At 39.2% G+C, this 27150-nt stretch overlaps 1 protein-coding gene across 1 annotated transcript in view; it reads left to right on the top strand.

Moving 5' to 3' along the window:
- The window catches only part of CR1 (complement C3b/C4b receptor 1 (Knops blood group)), a 98831-nt gene that overhangs the window by 11186 nt on the left and 60495 nt on the right, over positions 1-27150 (top strand). The window contains exons 2-4 of the mRNA XM_066361858.1: positions 1741-1917; positions 2536-2635; positions 16227-16312. Of these exons, the coding sequence (XP_066217955.1) occupies positions 1741-1917; positions 2536-2635; positions 16227-16312 (363 nt within the window). The remainder of the gene's footprint in view (positions 1-1740; positions 1918-2535; positions 2636-16226; positions 16313-27150) is intronic.

The raw sequence follows: 27150 nt of genomic DNA, 5'->3' as shown, positions 1-27150 counted from the left end.
GATAAGAACAAATCCATAAATCCAAAAGTTAATTATTTAAAGCCTAATAAAATTGAACAATTGGTTGATCAATCTTAATCTACCTTATATTATTTGAATTAATTGAGTATGAAGGAAAAAAATAGAAGGTTAGTCAGAACAGAAGAGAACATATTTTTTAAACTAATGCAAAATGATGTTTTTCCAACAGATTTTCCTCTTGATTACATATTGCTTCACTCTAAATGGTATTTTTATTACTTTAACTTGAAACTTTTAGGCCTATAAGAGAAGTAATTAAGTCTAATATTTACTTCAAGGCCCTGGCTGTTTGGCTCAGTGGTAGAGCGTTGGCCTGGCGTGCAGAAGTCCCAGGTTCGATTCCCAGCCAGGGCACACAGGAGAAGCGCCCATCTGCTTCTCCACCCCTCCCCCTCTTCTTCCTCTCTGTCTCTCTCTTCCCTTCCCGCAGCCGAGGCTCCACTGGAGCAAAGATGGCCCGGGCGCTGGGGATGGCTCCTCGGCCTCTGCCCCAGGCGCTAGAGTGGCTCTGGTCGCAACAGAGCGACGCCCGGGAGGGGCAGAGCATCACCCACTGGTGGGCAGAGCGTCGCCCCCTGGTGGGCATGCCGGGTGGATCCCGCCGGGCGCATGCGGGAGTCTGTCTGACTGTCTCTCCCCGTTTCCAGCTTCAGAAAAATACAGAAAAAATAAATAAATAATATTTACTTCAAGATATGCATTATAAAATATATTCCTTAGTAAAGAATAGCTTTAATTATTGGCCCATGTCTACAAAGCACGTGTTGAATTTTCTTTTGCTGAAGTCATTGACTTGGCAAAATTTTTTTAACAGTTGTGACTGCTACTTCAGTAGCAGAAGCTTATACTCTCATTAGGTTGGGCTGGTCTACTGAGAGTGAAGATGGATGCTGAACTGCGTTAAAGTGCTTCTTATTACACAAGAGGATGGGCTAGATCAGGGGTAGTCAACCTTTTTATACCTACCGCCCACTTTTGTATCTCTGTTAGTAGTAAAATTTTCTAACCGCCCACTGGTTCCACAGTCATGGTGATTTATAAAGTAGGGAAGTAACTTTATAAAATTTATAAAGCAGAGTTACAGCAAATTAAAGCATATAATAATAATTACTTACCAAGTACTTTATGTCAAATTTTCTCTAAGTTTGGTAGAATAAATCTTTATAAAACAACTTACTATAGTTAAATCTATCTTTTTATTTATACTTTGGTTGCTTCGCTACCGCCCACCATGAAAGCTGGAACGCCCACTAGTGGGCAGTAAGGACCAAGTTGACTACCACTGGGATAGATGAAGCCAAAGCACAGGGACTTCCTGATTGACTAAATTGTGAAGCTATGAATTACTTTCCCTTCAGTGAAAGAATAGATAGATTATATATGATTATATATATATATATATACACACACACACACACACACGAAGTAGATATAGATATGTATTAGATATAGATAGATGTAGATATAGACATAAATGATATAGATATATAGATATAGATATATCTTAATTACCTTCAAAATAACAAGGACTTTTAAAATGGGTACATGCTGATTTAAAAGCGCATTTCCAAAGTTGCCGCTAAGACAACCAATCCTTTAATCTTTAATAAAGTGTTCATTTTCTTCTTGGATCACATCTATGAAGCACAATGGATAAAAAGACAGGGTGGAGTACAAGCTCCTCCACTAACCTTGATGTCACTGTGATCTGGTCTTCAGGTCAATGCAAAGCCCCAGAACAGCTTCCATTTGCCATGCCTACAAGACTGACTGATGAGGATGAATTTCCCATTGGAACATCTTTGAAGTACAAATGCCGCCCCGGGTACCACAAGAAAGAGTTCCTTATCACCTGCTTAAAGGACTTGGTCTGGTCAATCCCTACAAACTGTATGCGTAAGTTACTCTGGACTGAGAATCCCTCCATATCAATTAAACATCCGTAAGATCTGATGCACTTGTTCAAATTTTGGAACTAAGTCACCTATGTCTTAATAAGTTTGCCTAAGTAGTAGATGTGAGAGTTATTCCTGTAGGTCATATCTTCCTACTTCTTTGAGTCTCTGACACCTTCATTATAAGTTCATTTCATGAGAAGCACTCATTATATGGCATGACTGAGGAAAACATCTCTGTTCATTAAGGGTCTGCCATTTTCACTACTGAAACTAATGAATGACTCAGAAAAGGAAAGTGTAGGTAGGAACAGAGAAGCTCAGACTCTGAGACCTTTATTCTGGTTGAGTCACAGAGTAAAGAATTTGGTAAGAAATACAATTTATACCTTTGGGGGAGGCACAGATAGGGATGAGACAGAACTGGAAGGGAAGACTTTTTAAAAGTAATGCTTAATAGTTGGCTGACTTTGAGGTAGTCTTGTGAAATTCCCCAATGTGGCAATATCTGGAACTAAAAATGTTCTCCAGTAAACTGCAGCCAGGTTGTTACCTTATGTGCTAAGAGAAGTTCAAAATATTCTACACCCAGTCCCCAAATTCTGCTTCTTTCCCGTAGGTAGATCATGTGGATCTCCTCCAGAACTCATAAATGGCAAAATGGAAACAACTGGAGACACCAAGTTTGGATCAGTTATTACTTATTCTTGTAATGAAGGGTGAGTTGGCAGTAGCTTTTTTAGAGGATGGCAGTTCAAGAACTATAACCTCTATAGTATTATATAGGAGGGTTAAAATACCTATTCATTAAAAACATAGCAATAAGATTTCTAAATGGGGGTGGTGGCTTGAATCCAGGCATTTAAGTAACCTAAAATGATTAAACAAATATTTCAAAAATAGGAAAAATCTGTATATATGCTAGAAAATTGGAGGGTGCCTTTTGTTAAATTAATGCACATACAACCCAGCGAAGCAGTCATTAGATGGGGAGGACCAGCTCTTTAAAGAAGCAAATGGAACAAACACTAATTGACCCACAAATGCATTCTTACTTTATAACAACAAGATTTGGAGATGGTAGATTCAGGGAGAAGTGGAAAGTAGTGATTTGTATGAGATGATGGCACTGATGTGAAGGATGGGTAAATCTTAACTGTTGTAATACCTCTCCAGAAGTGCTCACAGTGCAAGAATCATCCTGTTGATATATGCTCGGCGTATCCTTGGAGGAGACAACCAAATTAGGAAAGAAGTAGGGAGATTGCTTGACCTTATATCTTAACTTTTGTTTTGCTTTTATTACTTATTGCTTACAACATATACGAAATAACATAAGGGGAAATTTAAAATAGCAGTAACAATAAAATGAACTGCAGCATATAAAGTACTCACCTTAAGAAGCATTACTAGTACCTTTGAAGCCTCCTGTGTGCCCTTCCCAATTCACACTTATCTATATCCAGAATCTTTTCAAAAGCAACCACCATTTTCAATTTTGTGTTTTTCATTCTCTGGTGTTTATTTTTAATTTTTCCCATGCATAATCCTAATCAGTGTATTTTTTGTTTTATATAAATAACATGATATCATATGTACTTCTCTACAAGTTGCTTTTTTATTTAATCCTTTTTATTATGACACTCACCCATGTGGTTGTGTTTATTCATTTTCACTTTGGCTGGTATTCTTTTATATGTATGTACCACAACTGACTTACTTGTTCTTGGTTGTTTGTTAGATATTGGATTATTTTTACTTTGTTTTGCTTTACTTTATTTTGGCTATTATAAGTATTTCTGATATATACTTACACATGTCTCCTAACACACAGATGCCAAAGTTTTAGTGGGATAATGGTTTTCAAGCTTATTTACAATAAAATATATTTTACAGCATATTCACACACACACACACACACACACACACACACACTTGTATAAATTATAAGTGTCCCAAAACTTATTATAATTTTTATACAACATTTTACTGGAAGGTCTAGCCTGAACAATTAGGCAAGAATAAGAAATAAAAGCCATCTATATATAAAGGAAGAATTACAACAATCTCTATCAACAAATGACATGCTTTGTATAGAAATCCTAAAAAATGCAAACATACAGCAGAAAAAAACACACCAAAAAACAAAACAAAAAACCTCTATTATAGCTAATAAGTACAAAAGCAAGATTTGAAAATATAAGATGAATATACAAAATTAAATTGCATTTTTATATACTTTCAATGAACATTCTGAAAATGAAATAAATTCCACTTATAGTAGTATCAAAAAGAATAAAAGTCTTAGCAATAAATTAAACCAAAGAAGTGTAAGATTCTACAATGGAAATTATAAAACATTGTTAAAGCAAATAAAAGAGGACCTAAATAAATGGAAAAACATCCCATGTTCATGGATTGGAAGACTTAATATTGTTAAGATCGCAACAATATTGACCTACAATATTGAGTTTATTAATTGATGTACAAATTCAACACAACCCCTACAAATTCCAACATTCCTTTGCAGAAATCAACAAGCTGATCCTAAAATTCATATGCAAATTCCAGGCACCTGGACAAAACAATCTCAATTAAAAAAATACTTTACAATTTCAAAACTTACTGTAAACCCAAAGTAATCAAGAATATGGTACTAGCATAAGGATAGATATATAGTTTAATGAAATAGCTTGAGAATTCATAAGTGAACCCATACATATATGGCCAACTTATTTTCAACAATTGTGCTAAGATTATCCAATGATGAAAATATAGTCTTTTCAACAACTGGTCCAGGGATAACTGAATAATTAAATGCAAAGACGAAGTAGGACCACACCTCTAACCATATAAAAATTAACTCAAAAATGTATCAAAGATCTAAATTATAAACTAAAATCATAAAAACTTTTAAAGAAATCATAGGTGTAAATCTTTATACACTAAGATTAGGCAATCATTTCTTAAACATGACACCTAAAATACAAGGAACCAAAGACTAAAACAGACAAATTGGACTTCAATAAAATTAAAAGCACACAAGACACTTTAAGAAAAGTAAAAGAAAAAATATTTGCAAATCATATTTTAAAGAATTTTTGTATTGAGAAAAATAAAGCACTTTTACAACTCAACAATGAAAAGGTAACCAATGTTTATAATGGTCAATTTCTGAATAAATACTTCTCTAAAGGAAAAATACAAATGCTCAATAAGCACAGAGAAGATACCCAACATCATTTGTCATTAAAGAACTGCAAATCAAAACCACAGTGAGATACAACTTTATATTTACTAAAATGGCTATAAGCTTAAACACAGCAATAAATTAGTGTTAGTGAGAATATGAAGAAATAAGAACTCTCATATGCTGTTAGCAAAAATGTATAACAATGCAGCTACTTTAGGAAACAGTTTAGCAGTTTCTTAAAAAGTTAAACAGGCCCTGGACGATTGGCTCAGTGGTAGAGTGTCGGCCTCGTGTGCAGAAGTCCCGGTTCGATTCCCAGCCAGGGCACACAGGAGAAGCGCCCATCTGCTTCTCCACCCCTCCCCCTCTCCTTCCTCTCTGTCTCTCTCTTCCCCTCCCTCAGTCGAGGCTCCATTGGAGCAAAAGATGGCCCGGGCGCTGGGGATGGCTCCTTGGCCTCTGCCCCAGGTGCTTAGAGTGGCTCTGGTCGCGACAGAGCGACGCCCTGGAGGGGCAGAGCATTGCCCCCTGGTGGGCAGAGCATCGCCTCTGGTGGGCGTGCCCAGTGGATCCCGGTCGGGCGCATGCGGGAGTCTGTCTGACTGTCTCTCCCCATTTCCAGCTTCAGAAAAATACAAAAAAAAAATGTTAAACATAAAATTGGCATATTACTTAGCAATTTTACTCCTAGCATTATGGAAATGGAAACAGGTCACATTCAGATGCTCTAATACTGTGTGCATAAATCATTTTTAATTAGCTATAAAAGTTAGAAAATGAGAGTATTAAAAATAATTATAGCTACAATAATTTGTTAATAAATTCATAATAGGAAATATGTAAAGTGTAATATCAATAGCATAAAATGTAGTGGAGCAGGAAGAAGTAAAAATGTATTTTTTGTATGTGATTTAAGTTATCAGCTTAAAGCAGACTGTTTTAACTATAAGACAATTAATGTAAGCCTCGCAGTAACCACAAAAGAAAAACTTCTAGTAGATACATAAAAGAGAAAGAGAAAGAAATCTGAGAATAATACAGCAAAAATATTAACAAAGCACAAGAGAAGACAGCAAGAGAGGAAGAACAGAATAACAAACTACAAAACAGAGGCCCTGGCGGGTTGGCTCAGTGGTAGAGCGTCGGCCTGGCGTGCAGAGGTCCTGGGTTCGATTCCTGGCCAGGGCACACAGGAGAAACGCCCATCTACTTCTCCACCCTCCCCCTCTCCTTCCTCTCTGTCTCTCTCTTCCCCTCCCGCAGCGAGGCTCCATTGGAGCAAAGATGGCCCGGGCGCTGGGGATGGCTCCTTGGCCTCTGCCCCAGGCGCTAGAGTGGCTCTGGTCGCGGCAGAGCATCGCCCCCTGGTGGGCAGAGCGTCGCCCCTGGTGGGCGTGCCGGGTGGATCCCGGTCGGGCGCATGCGGGAGTCTGTCTGACTGTCTCTCCCCATTTCTAGCTTCAGAAAAAAAAAAAAAACCAGTCAGAAAAGAATGAACAATATAGCAATAGTAAGTCCACAAAAAAGACACAGAATAGACAAATAAATTTGAAAAGAAATAACAAAATATGACAAAATGTTGCCTATAGACACTCACTTTAGCTTTAAGAATACAAATATGTTACAAGTAAAGGGATAAAATACATATTCTATAAAATAATAATTGAAAGAGCAGGCAGGGTGGCTATACTAATATCAGACAAAATAGACTTTCAATCAAAATCTATCACAAGAAAAGAGAAGATTACTACATAAACACAGAACAGTCAATTCATTAAGGGGAATAACAACAGTAACTCTATACACCCAACAATAGAACACCATACTGTATAAAGCAAATATTAACAAAACTGAAGTAGAAACAGAGAGCAGTATAATAATAGTATAAAAATTTAATACTCCATTTTCAACTATGATTATCATCCAGACAGAAAATCAGTATGGAAACAGCAGCCTTGAATAACACTACACATCAAATGGAGCTATCAGACACAATTAAGAACATGCACTGCAACAGCAGCAGAATATACATTCTTTTCTCAAGCATGCATGAAACATTCTCCAAAACAGACCATATGTTGGAATACAAAATAAGTCTTAATAAGTTTAATTTTTTATTTTTTAAGGTGAGAGGAGGGGAGCTAGTGAGGTTGACTCTTGCATGTGCCCCACTGTGATCCACCCAGCAACCTCATCTGGGGCTGATTCCCCAGTACTCAGCTATTTTTAACATGTCAGGCTGACTGAACTATGCTTCGATGCCCAGGGCCCTGCTTTAACCAAGTCAGCCACTGGCTGCAGGAGGGAAAGAGGAGAGAAGAAAGGAAGGGAGGGAGAAACAAATGGTCACTTCTGTATGCCCTGACTGGGAATTGAACCCAGGACATCCATATGCGGGCCAAGACTCCATCCACTGAGCCATCGGCCAGGGCCTCTAAACAAATTTTAAAAGATTAAAGTTATATCAAGTATCTTTTTTAATAATAATGGTATGGAAACTAGAAATCAGTAACAGTGGAAAATTGGAAAATTTACAAATATGTAGAATTTAACACAATCCTGAAGAACCAATGGGTCAAATAAAATATCAAAATGGATATAAGTGTATTTTGAGACAAATGAAAGTGAAAACACAACATATCAAAACTTATGGAATTCAGCAAAAGCAATTCTAAAAGGGAAGTTTATAGTAATAAGTGCCTACATTAGGCCTGACCTGTGGTGGCGCAGTGGATAAAGCATCGACCTGGAATGCTGAGGTCGCCGGTTCAAAACCCTGGGCTTGCCTGGTCAAGGCACAAATGGGAGCTGATGCTTCCTGCTCCTCCCCCTGTTCTCTCTCTCCCTCTCTCTCTCTCTCCCCTCTCTCTAATAAAAATGAATAAATTAAAAAAATCTAAAAAAAATAATGTAAAGATCCTTTTATACAGTTCTATTTCTAATTTATTAATTTTTAACATAAATGGATTTTGAATTTTATTAACTTTATTTTTGCATTTTTAGAGGTGATGATGTAACTTTTCTCCTTTAATCTATTACAATATAAATTACATTAACAGATTAAAGATTATATTTATGAGAAAATCACCTTGGTCTAGAAGTATAATAAACATTTTCTATATATTACTAAATTTTTATTATAATATTCTGTTTCAAATCTTTTTTTTTATACTTACGAGTGATAGCCTAATAATTTTCACTTTTTATTCTGTCCTTGTCTGGCTTTACACCTAATTTATCCTTATAAAATGAACAAAAAAGAAAAGCCTGTGTTTCATTTTCAACACAGACTTGAGCTATTTAATCTTATATAGTAATTCTTTTCAATTTCTATCTTGCATTTCTATCTGTTCTCAGTTTATGCAGAGGTGGGCACAAATAGGTTTATGGTTGTGAGTATATGAAATGCAGTTTATTCATGTATTAGTATTTATTAGTTATTTTTTGATATGGACAACTGTACACCTACTTTTGCCCACTGCTGTATATTTGAGGCTATATAATTAAGTGCATACATATTTAATACTTACTTTTCTTCAAAAATATTAAAACATTATCATTACAAAGGGTTGCCATTTCTCGCTAGCAATGCTTTTTGAGTGTACATCTCTTTTGTATGTAGAGTTAAAATATTTATTATATTTTTCATATAACCACAGTGTTTTCTTTTGATTATTATTTTCATATTTATTCTTTATTTTATTTTATTTTTTTAGTTTTTATCTTGCTGTATCATTGTTTTAGGTGAGTCTACAGTAAACAATTTATTTACATTTTTTAATCCAATCTGACCAGCTCTGCCTTATACTAAAGAATTCAACTTATTTACTTTTAATATAGCTATTAATATTTAAAATTAAAGCTTACCATCTTATTTAGTGTTTTATATTGGATTACTTTTACTCATGTTTTTCACACTTTTTAAGCTTATTTTGTGTTGATGAGTTTTCATAGTCACATTTCATGATTTCCTTTGTTAGTTTAGAAATTATAACCTATGTTTATAATAGTTTAAAAGTTATCCTGGAAATCTTCTTAAATGGTATCCTTTAAAAATTCTAAAGTTAGCCACAATACTTACCCTCCTCCATGCAATACATAGACCTAAGAACACTTCAACAAATTTGAATTTGCAAATATATTCAATAGTACATGAACTTTATGAGACTATATTTGTAAACTTGTGTAATCAATATTTATTAAGCACTTACTCTATGCTAGAAACTATTCTATTAGTGGGAATACACCAGTTAACAAAAGAAAGTTTATTTTTAATGATGTTAAATTATATTGGAGGAAACAGACAAGCCAATACATATTGTAATGTGAGAGTGATAACTGCTATGAAGAAAACTCTATAGGCTGAGGAAATAGAAAACCACAGGGGAAGAATGGAGGTGCTATATAGTACATGGAGAAATCAGAGAAGGTAACGCTGAGACAGTAAAACTTGGAGACTTGTACAAAGTTAGGGGCTGAGCCATATGGGGAAAGGCCAGTCCTGACAAGGACAAAGGAGAAATACTATTCGAGCTGTGAAGGTTTAGAAAGGAAGCCAGTATGACGAGTGAAGAAAAGAGTGACAGGAAAAGTGGTCTGAAGACTAGCAGAGCCAGGTCTAGGAGGTCTATCCAGACCACAGTAAGGACTTTGGACTTTAATCTACGTTTGACAGGAGGTCACTGGAGGGTTGTAAGCAAAATAGTGACATGATCTGATTTGTTAATTTAAAGACTCATTTTAGCTGTTATATAGAGGATCTGTTGTTGGAAGGCAAATGAAACAATGAGACCAGTTAAGAGCTTTATTTTGTCCAGGGGAAAGGTAACCCTGCTTAGGACTGAAACAGTGATTCTCATTTTAGTAATCTCTAGAAACATTTCTAGTATCACAGCTGAGATAGTGCTACTGGCACCTAGTGGTTAGAGGCCAGGGATGCTGCTAATTATGTTACAAGGCACAGGATGTTCTTCTCACATCAAAGAATTATTGGTCCAAAATAGTAATAGTATTGAGTTGAGAAACCTGGAACTACAGTTAGAGAGGTAAAAAGTGATTATATTCAAGACAGATCACAAAAGTAGAGGTGACAAAATTTCTGAACTGAGTTGAAATAAAAAGAGAAGAATGGATGACTCCAAGATTTTTGGTTTGATCTGAAAGCACAAAAGAAGGAAATACCATAAATGGAATAGAAACATTTCCCCCTAACATCCAACATTGGATGGCATATGTATTTTAATGAATGTTACTCCAGTGTGATAAAAATGTGTAAATATAATTTTCAACTGAAAGTATTATTATCATATATCAGGGGTCGGGAAACTTTTTGGCCGAGAGAGCCATGAACGCCACATATTTTAAAATGTAATTCTGTGAGAGCCATACAACTACCCATGTACGTTACGCATTGTCCAATAAAAATTTGATGTTGTCCCGGAAGATAGCTGTGATTGGCTCCAGCCACCCGCAATCATGAACATGAGTGGTGGGAAATGAATGGATTGTAATACATGAGAATGTTTTATATTTTTAACATTATTATTTTTTTATTAAAGATTTGTCTGCGAGCCAGATGCAGCCATCAAAACAGCCACATCTGACTTGCGAGCCATAGGTTCCTGATTCCTGTGTGTGTGTGTGTGTGTGTGTGTGTGTATGATATATACATACATAAATACATAAGTACATAATAAGATGAAAAAAGCTTTAACCAGAATTCTTCTTAGGATAGACACTGTATCATATTAAGCTGAAACTGCAAAGGGGCTGTTCTGTGCAAGGCAAGAGGAAGCAGTTGCTTGTTACTTCAGAGATGTAGGAATAGAAAATCAAGTAAGAAAGAGAGTAAAATGCCTAGTCGCATTCTCCCCAGTGTAACAACTCCCTAAAACTGTCCTTAAATTAAGTAAACAGAAAGTTCTTTGAGTAAGTGGATTTAGGAGAGAGACATAAAAAGACAGGCTTTGCTGTTGGATAAAGTGGAGTGCAGAACCCCAAGGAAGCAGGGATTGACTCTGGAGGTGGAAGCAGAGAAGTGTGGGGAAGTAAGCCCAGGATGCCCAGAAATTGTAGGGGTGGAGGAGGACTCACACAGCTGTGAATTACAGTTCAGCTCCATTTTAACCATACCTACCTGACAGTTGATATCCATGTATATATCTTTATAGATATATACACACATATATATATATATATATATATTTATAGAAAAGACTAAAAGAATTTACTCTAAGCACTTGCCACCCCAAAATGCTTCACAGACCTGCAAAGTCAGCATCTCCTGGGAGCTTGCAGAATCTTCTGAATCAGAATCAGTTTCACAAGATCCCCCAGTGATTTCCATACAAATAAAACTATTAAGAAGCACTGCTCTATATCATTAACTATGTTAATTTCTGTAACTTAGCGGTTTTTTCTATTACTGAAATTTTCTGTACCTTTTCTATTTTTTTCTACTATGACTAGGTATTAACTTTGTAATCAGCTTTTAACCAGTTATCGTTAAAACTTCTAGTTCCAGGACAAGACGAGAAGACTCACTTTTTCCTGCTGCTCTCTGTACATATAACTAAATACCCTGGAAGTAGTTCAAATATAACTATAAAAGGAACATAAAATTTGGGGAAAAATGGATTGGTTAGAGATCACAGAACTAAAAGAATGACACCATTGTGAAGTTATCTGGTTTTGTTTTTGTCTTGTTTTTTCTTTTCTCTCATAATGGATTCTGGAGAGGACAGTAAGCCAGAAAAGTGAACAGGTGGAGAGAGAGAGAGAGAGAGAGAGAGAGAGAGAGAGAGAAGGAGAGAGAAAGAAGAACCTGTTCTCCACATATTCCAAAAATTTATATGGAACCAAAAAAGAACACAAATAGCCTCAGCGATCTTGAAAAAGAAGAATAAAGTGGGAGGTATCACACTTCCTGATATCAAGTTATACTACAAGGCCACTGTACTCAAAACAGCTTGGTATTGGCATAAGAACAGGCATATAGATCAATGGAACAGAACAGAGAACCCAGAAATAAACCCACACCTTTATGGACAACTGATATTTGACAAAGGAGGTAAGAGCAAAGAGCATACAATGGAGTAAAGACAGTCTCTTTAACAAATAGTGTTGGGAAAATTGGATAGCTACCTGCAAAAAATGAAACTAGACCACCAACTTGCACCATTCACAAAAATAAACTCAAAATGGATACATTTTTGTTTATATACATTGTATGTGTTCAAGATAGTAGTTCTTTAAAACTTCAGTAAGATTTGAAACTATTCAGTGCAACTCTTGTCATCTTTATTAATTTTCACTTTACATTTTAAATGCCAGACTACCAAAATAGCTGATCTTTATTAGTGTCATCTTAATTGGAAATGTTTGTTCTCTTTCATGTCTTTGACCTAAGTTTTGAGTTTAATCTGCTTAAAGAAAATTCTTGCACTACAACCTTTTCATAAAACTCAAGATTGTCTCATTGAAGGTTTTGTATCGAAAGAAATATTACTGTATTTTTTTTAAAGCAAAGCTTGATGAATAGAATTATTAGTTTTTCTTGAGACAGCTTTCTCTGTGTCCTCATTACTCTGCTCTGTGTAAGTGTTACTATACTTTGTGAAATATTGACTGAGCCCTTCACTTATCCTTTCTAAAGCAGCACCTTTGGATACCTCATTCTGGGAAGCCTGCTTGAGTCATAGTAAAGGACACATATTTGTATGGGGAGAGTGGTAAAAATGGACAGTTTTGTCTTAATTACAAGAAACTAAGCTTTAAATACTTTATAACAAATTATTTGAGCTGCATGATATAAACGTGTCACACATTTTGTGGGACTTTTTATATATGTATATGTGGTTGTAGGTCATAACATTTCAGTTTATAATATAAATTGTTATTTCAGTTTACAAGCTATCTCTCAAAAAAGACTAGTTTTATTGAGAATATATAATTTAAAGTTTTAGATTGAAGTAAAATACAACATAGATAGTAGTGAAATTAGATATAATTGAGGGCTAAATAGCAGTAAAACTGCTTGTGCTATTTTTTTTTGTTTGCCTATTATACACTTTTGATTTTTTTTTGTACTCTGAACATTTTTAGGGATCATACATTTGTTCATTTGGGTTAGAGCTGGTTTGGGAATAAATATCTTCTAAAAAGAGATTTATTTTAAAAGCAAAAGTCCTGGGAAATTAGTTTATTATAAAGTCAAATATTCAATAGACACAGACTGAAACAGTTAAACTCATGGATGGTAAAAAGGTAAACCACACATCCTTTTGGTGTACTGGTACAACTTCAATATTACACGAGGAACACAGAGAGAATGCTGTCAGCTTTGTCTGTTCCCCCTTACAATTCTTGGATTTTCTTTTTACATCTTTGGGAACAACTACATTAAAACCCTTATTAACCAGCATATCAGTAAGGATTAGGAGTTTGTTTTCTGGAGGAATGATCTAGAGAGGTGATCAGAGAGGTTATTTTCTACCTAACTTGTATATGCCTATACCTCTTGGCATATTTAGTCCATTAGAAAACTATTTTGACCTTTAGGTACATTTTGGTCAAGTTAATCCTAGGGCCAATTTAAAAATCTTACAATAATTTAAGGTTTGCCTTTTATACCTGTTTTGAAAGCCTTTACATTTTTGTTGGATAATTTTTCCCAAGCTGTGAATATAATCTATTCAAACATGTTTATGCTATCCGTTCTGTTTTTAAATTGAAAAAGTGTTTATGAAGAAAAGTTTAAATAAAATATTTTTCATCTTTAAAATAAAGAAAAAAAAGAAGAACCTGTTCTCTGGTCATGAGACTGGGAAAAAAGAAGCCAAGCAAGTTGTAATGCTGGTAGCCATGGCCAGGCAGGTTCATACTGGATTCAGGCAGATGGTAGAAAAACTGGAGCCAGAAAGCATTGGACCATTATCGTTTAATAGAATCTCACAAGGGCAGATGACCAAACAGGCAGTGAAAACTGCTTCTTAGGCAAAAAAAAAAAAAAAAAAAAAAACAGCAAAAATGTCCCCTCCCAGTGGTGAGCAGGCAATCTGCAATCTGCAAACTGCAACGCATAATCCGCCATCTGCAATCCATTGCCCTGAGCCCTGAATGCAAGCACCCATGATCTTATATAGACTATCCACGTGCTCACGCACTAATCAAGCAAAGTGCTTGCAGCTGGTACATAAGTGAGCAAGCCTAACACAGCTGTTATCCCAACACAGGGTCATAGTGGCGAGACCCATACTTACTGATGATGATGGTCCAATCTGCACACATTAGGAGCATAAGCAGAAATTAGGGAGCAGAATAGAGGGAGGCTATTCTTCCCATGTCCCACACCCATGAGAAACAGCAGGCTCTACTCTACCCCGCTCCACCAACAGTTGTGTCAATAGCAGATTCTGGATGGACTGAAAATATCTCTTGCCCCACACCGGCCAGCAGTGGTGGACCCTGTTCTGCCTGCACTAGCAGAGCTAGCAGAGCCAGAATAACAAGACCCAGACTTCAAGAGAGCACCAAGAGGGCCTCTCCACTCATAGCAACAATGCAAGTAGGCTTAGTGTCCTCCTCGCAGCAACAGAGAACAGAGAAATCCTCCCAGACCCTTGCCTTCTGGCCCTCCATCCAGCAGCTAAAGACAGCCTAGGTAAATACCTTCTTCTCTTGTCATCATTAATACAGATGACTCAGCAAGCTCACCCTCACCAGGAAGCCAGAGATTAGGTCACAGAGTTTATTCTCTTTCCCAAGGTTTGAACATTCTCCATTCCCCATCTAGTGCCACCAGGCAGCCCAGCCGAAGCACCTTCACTCTCACATGAAGCTTCAGCAGGGATAGACTGAGAAGTTGTATGTAGCCAGAAGAATGAAGATGACCAGAATGGCATTGCAAGGCTCAGAAGACTAAGTTATCATTGGAACTAAAGCCCATTAAAGGAGGCCAGAATTTACCTACTGACCTAAACAGCATCCATTGCTGTCACACTTTTCATTTGATCTCCAATGGGCCATTTTGTTGTTTTAATAAAGTTTGTGCTGCCATTATTTTTTAAACTATATTATTAGGCAATGTTCTAGCTATATCAAATAACACTTGAATGCCATTTGACATATTTGTCTCAGTTTGTAGTAGTATCAAGTTTGGCCTTACTCTATACCAATTCTCATGAATTCTTCAGCCCAGCCTTCCATCACTGTACAAAGTCTCTGTTGAAGTAAATATTAATATAAATGTTATTATTTTTTCCAAATTTTATGGCTACTTTGAACAGCATATGCCATACTAATTGAGAATGTCTTCCTTTAACATTTAAAATATAAAACTAATGTTTAATTCCTTTTGTTCTTCTTGGATTTCCTTTGGTTCTACTTTGGTGAACTTTATTTACCTTAGATTTATATAAAAATGTGTCTTAAGGTAATAAAGAAGAGCAATCCCACCCAGCTTTGAAAGTATAAACAAAAAAATTTTAAAGTCCAAATACAGACATAAAATTTGAAAAATTATCCATCACCATATATTTGTCCCTCTTTTCTCTCCTCTCTTCACCCTCTCCCCCAGGTAACCATTTCACTTTTATCTATGTCCATGAATCTCAGTTTTATATTCCACCTATGTGAATATATATTTGTTCCTCTTTATTCACCTACCAGCCACTTCTTTGGGTGGTGGGCATGAAGCACAGTCAGCAGTTTAAAGGTTATAGAGATGTTCGCCGAAACCCTATAGACTCTTGATCAATGTCATCCCATTAAATTTAATTTAAAAAAATTGAGGCCTGACCTGTGGCAGTGCAGTGGATACAGCATTGTCGACCTAGAATGCTCAGGTCACTGGTTCAAAATTCTGGGCTTGCCCAGTGAAGGCACATATAAGAGTTGATGCTTCCTGCTCCTCCTCTCTTCTCTCTCTCTGTCTCTCTCTTGCTCCTCTCTAAAATGCATAAAAAAGTCTTCTAAAAAATTGAGAAATTGATAATACTTTGACACATGGAAATGGTCCTTCTGAATTCTTTAAGAGTTTGAACTCTCATAAGTGGCAGTCTAAGCAGGGAGGCTAATTGTGTGTTTAGACTATAACATTCATTATTCGTTGCCTCTAGGTACCGACTCATTGGTGAATCCTCTTCTGCATGCATCATCTCAAATAAAGGAGTCGTTTGGGAAAATGTGGAGCGTGTTTGTGCGAGTGAGTTGTAATACTGTTTTCTATTACCTTTACCAATAGATTCTAAGTTTCCACCTGGAGATATAAAAATCTGAATTCCTTCAGATACTGTCCTCCAAGTACCTGTGGGTGTCCTGGTATCTGTTTCATTAAGTTCTTCTTTTCCTTGGGATATGCCTTTTCTGAATCCAGAGACTTAAATGCATTAAAGCCACTAAAATTTATTTTCACTTCAATTAATTTGAAATTATGTTTGTTTTGCCATCCCCAGTATAATAATCATTCTGCTTGACAAAGAAATAAAGATTTATAAAATGATGCTCTTCAAGATTCATGAGGCTGTGGAGGAATCAATACTCTCATGTTCAGAGGGTTCCACAAACCTTCTCGAAAAGCAGCATGTACTATGTGCATCTAAAGTGAACATATATTTTAACTCACTTATTAGAATTCATTCTTAGGAAATAAACACAGACTTTTGCAAGGAGTTCACTATAAACTTTTCATTGTTGCATTCTTCATAATAGCAAAATTGTTACTGTAACCTAAACACACTGCATGTTTCTAAACATGTCCTAAATGCACATGGCTTAGAAATAATCTATTTGAAGGAAAGGAACATGATAAAAATGACTATATAGGATTTCCTAAGAAACACAAAATAGCCAGGCAAGATTAGAAGAAATACATCTTTACACTGGAATGTTCTTCAGCCGTAAAAGAAAAGTATGGAGAAGACTTACTGACAATGAAAGTGTTTATTATATAGATTTTATGTGGAAAAAAAATCAGATGACAAAAGTTTGTAAGGTAAGATCTCATTTTATTAAAAGATAATATATCCATGCCTATTTCTATATTTTCATCTCTACCTCTAATTCTATAAACATTTTTATATCCAAACCCTGGTAAGTAGTTTTAAGCCTCTTTGGTGAAAGCTAAGAGGAAAAGTTTTATATACATTTTGTCTGTATAGTAGGGTGCTTCCTCAAAAAAGATTTAATCTCCCATTTCTTCAAGCTCCTCTATATCTGTAGAATGGTTCTTAAGTCTGGGACTTGGCTAATAAATTGTGGACAAGGCCTGCCGGGGGTGAGGATGATGGGGATGCAAAATCCCAACTCCGGAGACCAGGTTCAGTGACACAGATTTACTTTATTCAGGAAGTAAACTAGGTTATATACATGTGTTCAGCCAGTAGGATGTTATAGTAGGGTAAATGGCCAAAAAAGGTCAGGAGGCTGCCTGGCTGGCACTGAGTCATTGCCATATAGCAGGTGAGCTCCCTTCCTAAGTGTGCCCAGAAGGGTTCTGGGAGCTGGACTATTCTCACAGCATTGCGTCAGCCACAGCTGCTAGATAAATGCTCTGCACTCTACCTACATCTCCCCCTTCTCTTTTAATTAAAGCCAGTTGAACTTGCTTGATGACTGCTTGTAGCTGTTATGCATTATGCAATGGAACCCTAGTAGAACTAAAACAACTGTAATATCTATTATAGTATATGCTAATAGATTAGTTGGATTAAACAATGAGGCAAGCTTCTGTAATGTTTGACTAGTTAGGAAATAGAACGGGGGTCTTAAACAGGGGATTCCTCCTAGGGGTCAGGATGTCATTTCCCTCCCGTTGTGTTACAGAGACCTTCCAGGTGCCATTAAACACAGTTCCATTTCGATTGTAAGAAATGGACCTAGGTCCATGCATGCCCCCTTCAAAACAAAAATCCCAGCTTCCAAACAGAATGAATGGCTTGCCACAGGCTGCGTGGCTACATTCTGTCTCTCAGCTTCCGATGCCAAACTCCGAGATTGATGGTCTGTGCATCCAGGCCAGAGGCAATGCAGAAGTCTCTCCAGGGAATTCCTTCTCTCGGGAGTGTTCTTAGATGTTCTACATACAGGAATGGGCAAAGAGGCGACCCTGAGAAGGCAAGGTTAGCAGGGCGGGCCCAGCTGTTGGTAGCTAGGGGGAGGAGGGCTTTTAGGCCAAGTACTGAGCCTTGGTTGGTAGTACCGTTTTTGGCAAAGTACCCCGTAGTGTGATTTTGAAAGAGGACCCACTCCTCAGAGGGGACGGTGTTGTTACTCAGAGTAAACTTAAGTAGCATTGGGTCACTGAGGTTACCCCATATAGTGCCGTTCTATTGTTGGGATTCCCGGCCACTATTGTCACAAGGGAGACTAAGGGAGCAGTTACTGGAATATAATGCTGGAAACTGTGGGCTATTAACTTCAACAGGCATAATTATGCCAGGTGCAGTCCCTGCTACTGAGCTGTGGCTGGGTCTTTCCAGCGTACTAACAGCAACAAGGTTGGTTGGCTACAAAGGCTTCCCCAATGTTTATAAGCAGAAGTTACTCCTTCAGAATCAAAAGTTAAATATTTTTTAACTTTTAAAAAATATTTTAAAAGTTGAGAGTGAATACAGCACTGAGGAGCACTTCTCCAGGTGAGACCAGGGCATATTCCCCCTTTCTTTTTGAATTTGAAGTTTGATGTCTCTGTGTCACCGTTCTACAATGGCTTATCCTTGGGGATTATAAGGAATGCCAAGGAGGTGTGTGATTTGGCATTGGGAACAAAAGGCTTTATTTATTTATTTTTTTTAAATAATTTTATTTTTTTAATGGGGTGACATCAATAAATCAGGATATATATATTCAAAGATAACAAGTCCAGGGTATCTTGTCGTTCAATTATGATGCATACCCATCACCCAAAGTCAGATTGTCCTCTGTCACCTTCTATCTTGTTTTCTTTGTGCCCCTCCCCCTCCCCCTTTCCCTCTCCCATTCCCCCCTCCCCCCCGTAACCACCACACTCTTATCAATGTCTCTAAGTTTCACTTTTATGACCCACCTACATATGGAATAATGCAGTTCCTGGTTTTTTCTGATTTACTTATTTCGCTTCATATCATGTTATCAAGATCCCACCATTTTGCTGTAAATGTTCCGATGTCATCATTTCTTATGGCTGAGTAGTATTCCATAGTGTATATGTGCCACATCTTCTTTATCCAGTCATCTATTGATGGGCTTTTTGGTTGTTTCCATGTCCTGGCCACTGTGAACAATGCTGCAATAAACATGGGGCTGCATGTGTCTTTACGTATCAATGTTTCTGAGTTTTGGGGGTATATACCCAGTAGAGGGATTGCTGGGTCATAAGGTAGTTCTATTTTCAGTTTTTTGAGGAACCACCATACTTTCTTCCATAATGGTTGTACTACTTTACATTCCCACCAACAGTGTATGAGGGTTCCTTTTTCTCCACAGCCTCTCCAACATTTGCTATTACCTGTCTTGCTAATAATAGCTAATCGAACAGGTGTGAGGTGGTATCTCATTGCTGTTTTGATTTGCATTTCTCTAATAGCTAAAGAAGATGAGCATCTTTTCATATATCTGTTGGCCATTTGTATTTCTTCCTGGGAGAAGTGTCTGTTCATATCCTCTTCCCATTTTTTTATGGGATTGTTTGTTTGTTTGTTGTTGAGTTTTATGAGTTCTTTGTATATTTTGGATATTAGGCCCTTATCTGAGCTGTTGTTTGAAAATATCATTTCCCATTTAGTTGGCTTTCTGTTTATTTTGTTATCAGTTTCTCTTGCTGAGCAAAAACTTCTTAGTCTGATGTAGTCCCATTCATTAATTTTTGCCTTCACTTCTCTTGCCATTGGAGTCAAATTCATAAAATGCTCTTTAAAACCCAGGTCCATGAGTTGAGTACCTATGTCTTCTTCTATGTACTTAATTGTTTCAGGTCTTATGTTTAGATCTTTGATCCATTTTGAGTTAATTTTTGTACAGGGGGAGAGACTGTAGTCCAGTTTCATTCTTTTACATGTGGCTTTCCAGTTTGGGAACAAAAGGCTTTAAATTGGCTGCTGGTATAACAGGGCCCATTGTCCATTTTAATTTCCCAAGGTACATTAAGGCAAAGCATGGCCTGTTGAAGAGCATGAGTTGCACGTGTAGTTTTTTCTCCTGCTAGGGCCATGGCCGAGACGACTCCGGAGAAGATGTCTACTGCTACGTGTATGTAGCAGAGTTTGCCAAATTGAGGGACATGAGTGACGTCTATTTGCCACACAGCATTAGGCTGTAAGCCTCGAGGGTTGACCCCCATTGGTTGTAGGGGGCCTAAGGGTAGTAAGGGCCTGCACTGTTTACATATGTGAACAAGGTGTTTGCAGATTGTGTGAATGAGATGGGGAAAGAGAGATTTGAGAGAATGGGCAGACATATGAAACCGGGCATGAAGTTGTCTGGCTTGCTCAATAAGAGAGACTGTTAAAACTAGACGATCAGCCTGACCAGGCAGTGGCACAGTGGATAGAGTGTCAGACTGGGATGCGGAAGATCCAGGTTCAAGACCCAAGGTCACCAGCTTGAGCGTGGGCTCAGCTGGTTTGAGCAAAAAGATCACCAGCTTGAGCCCAAGGTCACTGGCTCGAGCAAGGGCTTCAGTCTGCTGAAGGCCCACACTTCAGTCTGCTGAAGGCCCACGGTCAAGGCACATATGAGAAAGCAATCAATGAACAACTAAGGTGTTGCAATGCGCAACGAAAAACTAATGATTGATGCTTCTCATCTCTCCATTCCTGTCTGTCTGTCCCTGTCTATCCCTCTCTCTGACTCTCTCTCTCTGTCTCTGTAAAAAACAAACAAACAAAAAAATCAACAAAACAACAACAAAAAAAACTAGACAATCAACTTGTGTTTTGCCTGCCACTAGGGGGCCAGGCAAGCCAGAATGGGAGCAAAGATGCTGAATATACCAAGGATGTTGACGCTCCTCTAACAGTTCTTTAAGCTGGCTGAGAGCCCTATCTAGTAATGTCTTCTTGGGCCGGAAGGTGGAATGGGCAAGGCCTTTGACTGTTTATACTGCATAAGCACTATCTGAAACAATGTTAAGGGGACCTAGTTGTCAAAGGCATAGTGCATAGTAAATGGCTAGTAGTTCACCTATTTGTATGGATCCCTCATAGCTAAATTTATGGAATTTAGTGCCTTCCGTTTGTGCTTTGAGCACTATTCCACAATAGGACCGGCTGGCATCTGTAAACGCAAGCATGCTGTGTGGAAGAGGGGTAGATGCTGGATATGAATGAGGGGTGGTTTGTAGGGGGATTTTTTGTAGGGTCTGTAAGAGTCAATCGTTGGGGAGGTGATTGTCTACTTGTCCAGTATAGTTAGCTAAGAGTGTCTGCATTTCTAAATCATTGGCTAAGAGAAATTGTATATGGTCAAGAGGAATTGTCAGAATAAGTACATCAGGCTCTTGGCCATACAAGGTGATACAAACTCGCCGCAGCTTCTGGCCAAGAATGCAGATTGCACTCTTGCTGGGGATGATTTTAGGTAGCTGACTATATGCTAAATGTACCCAATAAAGGGGTTTGTTTTGAAACAGGACACCAGTAGGAGTGCCTTTTGTGGCTAGGACAATAGCTGAGATTGGCTGATCAGGTTCTAATCCAACTGTAGACACAGAGCCAATAGCAGTGTTGATATTCGCTATAACCTGTTTTGCTGCTGTAGTTAGACGGTGGATGCTAGTAGGCTCTATGTCGCCCTCAAGGAGGGAGAATAGGGGGTCTAATTCGGCAGTGGAAATATCAATAGATAGGTGTCCACATATCCAGTTTATTTGGCCGCATAGCTCTTGTAATTCATGTAAAGAGCATTGTTGAGGGATTGCAAGCATAGGGGAAATAGGTGTTATTTCTTCCCCTATGCGGTACCCTAAGAAAGTAAAAGACGGCAAGGTCTGTACTTTCTCTGGTGCTACAGAAAGCCCAATGGCATTCAGATTAGTTAAGAGCTACTGGTAACATTCTTCTAAGATCATAGGATTGACATGAGCTATTAATATGTCATCCATATATTGGTAGATGAGGCACTGTTCCTGTAATGGTTGCGTTGCCGTGCTTACATAGTACTGGCAAATGGTGGAGCTATTATTCATGCCTTGCAGGACTGCACATTGATACCTTTGAGCTGGAAGGGCATGATTAATAGAAGACACAGTAAAAGCAAAATAAGGCTTGTCCTCTGGATGGAGGGGGATTGAGAATAAAAACAATCTTTGATGTCTAGAATTTTAATATGGGCAGCCTGTGGCACCACAGAGGGATGTGGCAAGCCTGATTGTAAAGTGCCCATCTTTGCAATGTGCTTGTTAATAGCCCTTAAATCATGAAGGAATCTCCATTTTCCGGATGCCTTTTTCTGAATTACAAAAACAGGAGAATTATGAGGACTAGCGGAAGGCTCAATATGTTTGGCTTCTAATTGTTGCTGAACTAGTTTGTGTAATTCTTTTAATTTAGAGGCTGTTAATGGCCACTGCTCAACTTAAATTGGTTGGTCGATATCCCATGTAAGTTTGATGGGTTCTGGAGTTTTTAATTGAGCAGTGGCCTTTAGAATTGGGGGGGGGGGGGCTGGCTGGTAATAGAGACACGGAGTAAAGACAGCATATCCAATCCCCAAAGTGTATGTGGCAATTCAGTCATGAATAAAGGACTGAAAACTCCAGTCACCCCATCAGGATCTGTCCAATGGAGTGGCCGGATGGCTTGTTGGGCCGGTCGTACTCCACTAACTCCTTGTACTAAAGGTTCGGGCTGCGTGGCCCAGCCTTCCTTTTTATCTTCCGCTCTGATTACAGAAACATCAGCACCAGAATCTGTGAGCCCAAGGATGGGATGGCCCCCTACTCGCAGGGTTAGAAAGGCCTTATTCTGGGTTAAGGGTAAGGTCCAATAGACTCCTGTGTGGAGTTGCTCTCTTATGGGCGGGGCTGAGAGCTGCCCTGCTTCCCGTTTAAAGGCTCTAGAGGCTTTCCATCTGCGTGGTGGTGGTTGAGCGACAGTCTTGCTTCCAATGAAATCCCTTTTTACTGGTGGGCACACAGAAGGTGGTCTTTTTTTATCATTCTTTCCTTTCCTGTTAGGGCACTGGCGTGCAAAATGTCCTGTGCCCTTGCATTCAAAGCAGGCCGCTTGTGTCTGTTGGCCTCCTTGATGGGAAATGCTTAACTGGGCTGCAAGAGCGGTAGCGAGGGCCTCCGCTGAGTTGCTGCCTGCATCTTGGCGGGCAAGGACCCAATTATCTAGGGGCGCAGCTCTAATTGACCCTATTGCCTGTCTACACTCTCCATTGGAGCCTTCCCACACCAATTCTTTAGTTAGAGCATCGGCCACATCAGCGTGCATAACTTTACACTTTACAGCTTCTTGGACCCTTCCTAGAAAATCTGAAAAAGGTTCATTGGGACCCTGAAGCAATTTGGAAAGCTTTAAGGACCTCCCATGAGCATTAGTTTGGGTAAAGGCTCTAGTGGCACAAGGGCGCACTTGATCAAAATACTGAGGGGTTCCAGTAGCCTGTAAGGCGGGGGAGGCAAATTGCCCTTCTCCTTTGAGGGCTTCCAAGGGGAGGTTAATATCAGCCCTTTGATTTCTTTTACCTGTTATTTCACATTGCTCATTGTATAAAGCTTTCCATTGAATTAAGCCTCCCATGGTAAGGACTGCTTGGGCTAATGTTTTCCAATCATGGGGACAATTTAAATCAATACTGATATTTTCAAGTAATTGCTGACCATAGGGAGAATGAAGGCCATCTTCCTGGATAGCTTTTCTGAGAGTAACGACTGTTTTTTGGTCATGTGGATACCAAGGTTGCGGTCGTGTGGCGGTAGGGTTAATATTGACCGGAAAAAAGATGAGGGGCCTCTAGTCCTGATGCTGCATGGGAAATATCTCTTTGCTGACACATGGGGCATATAGGCTGGCCATGGGTCTGCAGCTAGAACACGTGTTGGAGTTAAAGCTGGGGTAGAAAATGGCGTCTGAGAGGCTGGGGTGGGGCATTGAGCCCCGGCAGGGAATGCAGAAGTGGCAACTTCCACTTCTTTGGGTTGCGGAGCTGATGGTGCAGTTTCTAATGTATCTAGTTTTGTTTCTGCACTCTCAGCTGCAAGTCCATCAAACTCGGTGGCCCAACCCTTTTCTTCCTCTACAGGGGGAGGCGAATACGGAGGTAGGGGTTCCTCTGAAAGAGGAGTAGCCTGTAGGACCTTAGGGACCAGCAGAGGGTCCTCAGCAGGAGCACAGGTCAAGCAGGCATGTATTGCTAATAAGGCAGGAGTGAGGCCGACAGGGAAGGTTTATCCTTCATGTACCTTGGCCAAACAAACACGTCAGAGAGCTTGGGCCCAAGTATCTGGGTCCCAGAGGGGCACATCCTCAATCCAGGGATTGAAACCAGAGAGAATCTCCCAGGAAGTACAGAGATCCTTTTCACAAAATTTAACTCACCTACTCTGCAATAGGGCGTTCAGGGCTCGAGCCTGAGGGAGTCGAGAGTGAGGGAGAAGTTTTCCTATTGCAGAGGGTCACTCACCCATCCTTTGAGTGCTGGTTGGGTCCCTGTTCGAGGTGCCAGTTGTAGACAAGGCCTGCCAGGGTGAGGACGACGGAGATGCAAACACCCAGCTCTGGAGACCAGGTTCAGTGATGCAGATCTACTTTATTCAGGAAGTAAACTAGCTTATATACATGGGTTCAGCCAATAGGATGTTATAGTAGGGCAAATGGCCAAAAAAGGTCAGGAGGCTGCCTGGCTGGCACTGAGTCATTTTGCTATAGCGGGCAAGTTCCCTTCCTGGGTGTGCCAAGGAGGGTTCCGGGAGCTAGAGTATTTTCACAGCATCGCGTCAGCCACAGCTGCTAGATAAATGCTCTGTGCTCTACCTACAATAAATAACCAAAGTCTCTTTAACAGTGTTTCAAGTCAGACTTCTGGTCACCAGGCCGAGATTTTTTCTGCTTGTATAAACTGACTAAATCTTTAGTCCACCATTCATCAACTTCACTTTTTGAGACTCCATGATCAATTAACTAATGACAATGATCACTGCAGATAAATCATTCTGATTTCTGTTTTCATTGTCTCTGGCACTTAAGTGCCACCACTTGGCCTCTGCCATTCTGAGGTCTTTTCATTCCCCTTGAATTTGAGAAACCTGGTTCAACAGCAACAGCTCCCAGTGTCCCTCCTAGTTGGTCTACACTACAGAGAATAGCCACAGAGTTCTTCAAAGATGCTGAAACTCCTGTATGAATGTATTTCTCAAAGTCTTTGGTGAAAGGTCTCTCTTTCAACCCAGTCCTCCCCTCCACTTAATGAACTTAGTTAAGGAGTGGATGAACAGGTCTTAAAAAATAAATCCACTGTAACGTTCTCAGTTCCCCAGGCCATAGTGATGCCAGCGGGGCAAGTACCTAAATGGAGACTTGAGCCCCGAGCCAACAGGGTTTTTTTGGCTTTGTACAGGAAGATGCAAATCAGACACTGAAGAGGTTAAAGCAGAAAAACAGGCTTTATTACGTAGAGAGGACAAGCAAAAAAAGCCACCCCATTGACAGTAGAGGACTGTCCTCAGAAGAGTAAGAAAAGAGACTGCAACCACCGCTAGAGGTTGAGCTTGAATCTGTTTGTAGTGTTGGAAAAATTGCTGGTTATAGGGCCCTCTGTGGTCTGCGTGCCTCTCCAAAAAGCTGAGTTCCGTGTTAGGCGGCATGTAGCAGGCCTCTGACTTAACTTTGTTTGACTTTAGTAAACTTATGCAGTTTGCATGCCTCTTTCCTATATTCATAGGATTTCTTTCTCTGAGTAAAATTCTGTTTATTTCAACTTCATTTAGTATAGTCCACACTCATACTAACACACTGAATTTGGGATCTCAATTCTTTTACTGCATATGCACTTCTCACAAGTCATAAATTCTATTCCCAGCATTCTAACCTAAGTCATGCCAGGAGTTAAATCTGGTCAAAGGACTATGTTGGGCAAATGTGTTTGTAAAATTTGTATTTTTTTAAGTTTGCTCACTTCTAGTGTTAAAAAATGGCACTGGGAGTACTAGGTATGTGATCTGTGAAACTGCAAATTACCTTCTTACTTGGGAAGGGCCATTGTCTTGCTAATGTTTGCTGGAGGAGAGGTTTACATGCCAGAAAGTATTGAAGAGAGAAGGAGGAGGAGAAGGAGAGAGAAGCCATGCTTGCAGAGTGAGAGGAGTGAATGCAGGGTGCTGAGGACGAAGCCAATTTGTGCAGAAAGAGAAGGTATGCAGATGGGGAACCAGAGGCGAGGGGCTTCTGTAAGCTCCACTGAGAATGGTAGGTTCTTTGATTCTGTAAGAATCCGGAGAAGATTCTCTTGGTTGTGGAACCAGAGAATGTGTCAGTAGCTTTGGGAGCGCTATGTATTTGCTCGTTGGCCAGTGTGAGACTTTAATAAAAGAATGGCCCACCATTTTCTGGCTCCACTGTTTCTTTACCATCTGCCTGAATTCAATGGGAACCTGCACATGCATGGCTGCAAGAGCCACGGCTACTGGCTGGACAGACTAGAAATTACATGAGGTGCTAGGGTTGTTGCCAGTGAAAATGGGCTCTTTCATGCAGTCACAGGGAAAGCATTCTGGGGAGCCATATATGGGAGGGTGATGTTTAGTGGAGACTCATTGTAAAAGCGAAATCAAAGGACAGTCCTGAGTTCAGCTTTCCTCCACTGTGAAAGAAGTCGAACCTTGTCTTCATCAGGCCCAGAACAAAGGCCAGGGCCCACACAGTCTGTGCCACTGGTTCAGTCCAAACCAAAGCTTAGTCCAGTCGAGCTTTCACTCCCATCTCGCTATCTTAGTCAGTTTTCAGCTGTGCTTCAGCTGGTGCTGTGCCCAAGCCTGTGCTCAGATCCTGTTTGGTCTGTGGAGGGCCCCGGGCAGCTGCTATATAAAGAGAATGCATAAGCATGCTGGTGAGAGTGTATTAC

Source organism: Saccopteryx leptura, chromosome 2, assembly GCF_036850995.1.
Source record: "Saccopteryx leptura isolate mSacLep1 chromosome 2, mSacLep1_pri_phased_curated, whole genome shotgun sequence".
In the NCBI taxonomy this organism is placed as follows: domain Eukaryota; kingdom Metazoa; phylum Chordata; class Mammalia; order Chiroptera; family Emballonuridae; genus Saccopteryx; species Saccopteryx leptura.
This window is presented reverse-complemented; position numbering and strand designations above follow the sequence as displayed.